This window comes from Arvicola amphibius, chromosome X (genome assembly GCF_903992535.2).
Source record: "Arvicola amphibius chromosome X, mArvAmp1.2, whole genome shotgun sequence".
Taxonomy (NCBI): Eukaryota; Metazoa; Chordata; class Mammalia; order Rodentia; family Cricetidae; genus Arvicola; species Arvicola amphibius.
The window spans coordinates 111,138,970-111,143,768 of NC_052065.1; the positions used below are offsets into that span (position 1 = coordinate 111,138,970).

The 4,799-nt window shown below is 49.2% G+C and overlaps 1 protein-coding gene across 1 annotated transcript; it reads right to left on the minus strand.

Annotated features, from left to right (window-relative positions):
- Positions 1-563: 563 nt before the first annotated feature.
- On the minus strand, positions 564-4,031 carry Slc25a5 (solute carrier family 25 member 5). Its single transcript, XM_038316157.1, has 4 exons — positions 3,830-4,031; positions 2,384-2,870; positions 1,461-1,601; positions 564-977 (listed from the first exon to the last, which is right to left on the minus strand). The coding sequence occupies exons 1-4, from the start codon at positions 3,938-3,940 to the stop codon at positions 820-822; spliced, it is 897 nt and encodes a 298-aa protein (XP_038172085.1). The 5' UTR covers positions 3,941-4,031; the 3' UTR covers positions 564-819.
- Between the last annotated feature and the right edge of the window lie 768 nt (positions 4,032-4,799).

The window sequence follows — 4,799 nt, forward strand, 5'->3', positions numbered from 1 at the left end:
CAAAAACTGAGAACTGTGATTACCTTAGTTTAAAAATATTAAAATGAGGTGATATTCATTTAAGTCATTTGGAAGCAAACTTGGCTATGGTTCTTGTTTAATAACCACAGGAGTAGGAAAAGCAGGTACATGATACCTTTGGGAAGAAAGCTCATGTAGCTATGCCAGGCTACGGGCAAAGACCCAAGTTTTTGGATACACTGGTCCCAATTTTATTTTGCTAATGAATTGTAAATATTGACAAGTACATATCCAAGGTATTCCTTGAAAAATTAATCGACAATTCATTTTAAAAGTTATGCAGCTCACCTTAGCTGGGCAGTGGTGGCACACCTTTAATTCCAGCACTTGGGAGGCAGAGGCAGGCAGATCAAGAGTTCGAGGCCAGCCTGGTCTACATAGTGAGTTCTAGGACAGCCAGAGCTGTCACAGAGAAACCAGACCCAGTCTCAAAAGATTTCTTCACCATGGGAGATACTGAACTCTATTCAAATGTAGTGCTTATCCACACACAAAGCAGATTTTTATATGGAAAGAAACCACAAACAAAACTGTCTTTAGATTTTTTTTATTTCTTCAATTTTTATTACCAGGAGTGACTGAAATAAAAAATATAATTGAGTCCCATCATTATTGTCATTATGGAAATGGCTTTAAGAGAAAACTGGTCAGATGAATATTATTGCTTCCCACTTTTTCAACTGGTAAATAGTTGCCACTGATAAAACAGACAAGCCCACCAGAGAATCTGTCCAGAATGTTCAAGATATGGTGTAGTATACAACATGCCTGTTCTCGGGGAGAACACCTACGACATAATTATGTATACTTCTTGATCTCATCATACAAGACAAGCACAAAGGCACCACCCATGCCCCTGAGGACGTTGGACCATGCACCCTTGAAAAAGGCCTTGCTTCCTTCATCACGAGCAATCTTCCTCCAGCAGTCGATCGTGCCTGTATACATGATGTCAGCTGCAAAGAATAAAGACATGGAGTTGATGACTAGAGACCAATGAACGCACCCATGTTCACAACACTAAAGAAAAACAGCCCCACCTTTAAAAAACAATTTAAGGTTTTTTTGGGGGGAGGGTCATGAGGATGGAACCCTAGGCCTTGTGCATGCTAGAAAAGCTCTCTACTTTGAGCTATTCCAAGCACTCAGTGCCAGTTTTAAATCCAGTATTTCTACAACAGCACAAGCAATGCTTAAGTATTAATGTTGTGATTGGAGAACAGGGATGACCTCTTAATAGAATTTAACCACCCCAAGTGATAGGCATCTAAAGGGTTGCTTGCTCCCAAGGCAGTTGTGCAGCCAACATGGATGCTATCACCTCCATCCCTTCTACACTGTCTACAGTGTTTTATGGCACTGGAGATTGAATCCAGGGCAGCCATCACCAGTCTGTGGCCACAACTTGCCCCATTCCCACAACTTTTATCAGAACTTACTTCCTTTGCGTCCTGACTGCATCATCATACGACGGCGAACCGTGTCAAAGGGATAGGAAGTCAAGCCAGCGACAGCAGTGACAGACTGTGCAATCATCCAGCTGATGAAGATATGAGTGTTCTTGGGATCTGGAAGCATTCCTGAAAAAAAAATATGTATTTAATCAAAATGCAGTTTTGCCGACCTATTTTCTACGGTTAAACAACACTGTATCTATCAGAAATTTTATATTGGAAGAATTTGGCTTCTTTCAGGAATTAATAAAAAAATATTGGCCTTCTGGAATGTTAGGCAGATGTAATGTTCTTTCAAATTATCTCTTAACAGCTTCAGGTTGGGTGGTGGTAGCAGCACATGCCTTCAATCTCAGCACTTGGGAGGCAGAAGCAGGTGGATCTCTGTGAGTCTGAGGCCAGCCTGGTCTACAAAAGCTAGCTCCAAGACAGCCAGGGCTGTACAGAGACATCCTGTCTCAAAAAACCAAAACCAAACCAATAAATAAATAAGACAACCCCACCTCCAAACAGCTTTATAGCTTAGTGTGATTGTACAATTAGCCCGAAATCAGAGGTACTTGGGAAGCTGAGGCAGGAGGAATTGAATCTAAGGTCAGCCTGCCTGGGCTACCTAGAGACAAATCAGGAGCTGGGTGTGGTGGCTTGCACCCTTTAATCCTAGCACTCAGGAGTCAGAGGCAGGTGGATGCCTGTGAGTTGGAAGCCAGCCTGGTCTACATAGTGAGTTCCAGGCCAGCCAGGGCTACAGTGAGACACCTCAGAGAAAAAAGGAGAACAAAAGAAACCAGGGCTTGGGGATACAGCTCAGTACTGGATTAGTGTGCACAAGGCCCTTAGGTGGAGTACCCAGCACTGCAAACAGATATCCAAAGCTCCCACAACCTCTAAGCATATAGCATACTTACCCTTTGCAGTGTCATAGATGCCAAAGTAGGCAGCTCGGTAGATGATAATGCCCTGGACTGACACATTAAAGCCTTGGTACAGGCCCCTAATCCCATCAGATTTGTAGATCTTAACCAGGCAGTCACCAAGGCCTTTGAATTCCCTTTCAGCTCCAGCTTTGCCCACATCAGCTGCTAGACGGGTACGGGCAAAATCAAGGGGGTACACAAAGCACAAGGATGTGGCCCCAGCGGCACCACCTGACGCCAGGTTCCCTGCAAAGTAGCGCCAAAACTGGGTCCTCTTGTCCACACCACCCAAAAAGATCTGCTTGTATTTATCTTTGAAGGCAAAGTTGAGAGCCTGGGTGGGGAAGTATCTGATGACATTGGCCAGGTTACCACGCCAGAAGGACAGGACTCCCTGTTCCTTGGGGATACGAACCACGCAGTCTATAATGCCCTTGTATTGCTTATCTGCCGTGATTTGCTTGCTGGCATGCTGCACCTGATGGACAGGAAGAAGGCAATAGGGACAGTTACAACCAGAGAAGGGACAAGGGAAGAACATACACATATAATCTTTAAGGTTGGTTCCCCTTTCCCCAAATCCAGCTTTCAGAATCACATGGATTCCTAAGTGCTGACACCATCACAGGGGTAAGCCTCCACCTCTGTGAGTGAGGCGCCCTCAAGCGGACCTATGACCTTTAGACCTGGAAGAAAGGTCATTCCCTCCACGTGAGATTCAGAGGCACTAGGGTGGGACCTGCATAGGACACGGTCACCTTGGTGACCACGGTCAACTTCTCAGGTCTCCTGAGCTGCTTTCTTTCCGCCCCACCCCCACTTTTGTTCTGGGAGTGGGGGGGGGGGGAGGGTGATTAAATTGCACTCGCGAGTGCCCTCTAGAGGCACTGCGCGGCGACGCGCGGCAGGAAGGCCGGCGGCGAGGGGCTGCGCGGGGGCGGACGTAGCAGGCACATGCTCTTCCCGGCGTCCACTTCCGGCCCGCCGGCCGGCGAGGTTAGACCGCGTTGTTCGCAGGCGGCGCGGCCGCCGAACCGGTCCGCGTGGCCTGCGCCCCGAGCTGTAATCTCCTTGCCGTGACCTTGAGGTTCTCGGTAAGGCCAGGTGTTGTTTGCCAGCGCCTGCTTTCAGGCCTACTGCCCTTCCCCAGAAAGCCGGGGTGGACGGTGTCTTTCGGGCTGCCCTAGCCTAGTTCTCGGTGCCGGGGACGGCCCCAAGCGCCTCCGCTCCCTCTGGCCCCGACCACTTGCGACACTCAAACTCCCAAGTCCTTAAAGGCGCCTTCTTCCAGTTTGATTTTAGGTCTGACTCTGTGGCCAGGCCCAGCCTTCACCTCGTCCCAAGTCTACTGATTGAGTCCCACTCTCCCGCTAGGGTACCCCCCTTTCTGTGCAGATCCCCCACTTCCTGCCTGGGCCCCTCGATCTCAGGACGTACCTGCAGCAGCAGCTTGACCCGCTCGATGGGCGCTACCGCCGTCTTGGAGATGGCCGCGGCCACTCCACCTGCCAAGAAGTCCTTGGCGAAGGACACAGCGGCATCTGTCATGTTGAAAGAGAAAGAAAAGGCAGAGGAGCGCGGAACGGGACTAGCTTGACAACCGGCTTTGACTCCCGGACTCTGGGGCGGAGCAAAGCAAATGGCCGATTTATATAGTGGCAGCCAGGCGCTGAGCTGCCGGCGTAAGGGGCGGGCCGAGGCAGGCGCCCAGCACAGGCGCGCAGAATGGCTGAGCCGCTGAGTGGCTGGGGACCTGCGGGAGGAGCCCGGGGAGGTCGCCCTCCCAGCCTCGCCTGCCCTTGGCACCTGATCAGGCCCGAGTATGGGGCGGCTGCCGGCAGAACCTACAACTTGGATGTTCGACCCTGAGAAGGGTCAGGGAAAGGCGAGGAAGGCTGAAGATAATTTTGTATCCAAAGGGAAAAACAACAACAACAAAAACCAAACAAAACCCCAAACCCAGGCCTAGGGCCAGGCCTAGGGTGAAGACGCTCCAGACAGACAAAACTTCCCCAACCTCAGGAATCAAGATAAATATCTAATGGAATATTAAAAGATTTCATTTAGACAAACTAAGGACTGCAGGTCACTCATCCGTTTTTGTAAAGAAAATTATTTGGGGACCCAAGACTGGAATTATAATGAGGCTCATGAATCAAGGTCATCCTGGTACAGGAATGGATCCTGTCTTTGTAGAGTTCTGAACATTCATAACCAAAGGATTTTGCACTGTTTTGTGTTTTAAAACCATTGCACTGAGATTCATTTATCTTGGTTGCTGAGTTGTCCTGGGTCAAGCTCTGTGAACTTCACCCTAGACCTGGCACTACCCTGAAGCTTTGTCCTCGAAGCCAGAAAAAACCGAGGTACCAGCAGGGTGTGATCCTGTCAGCATGCCCCAGACTAC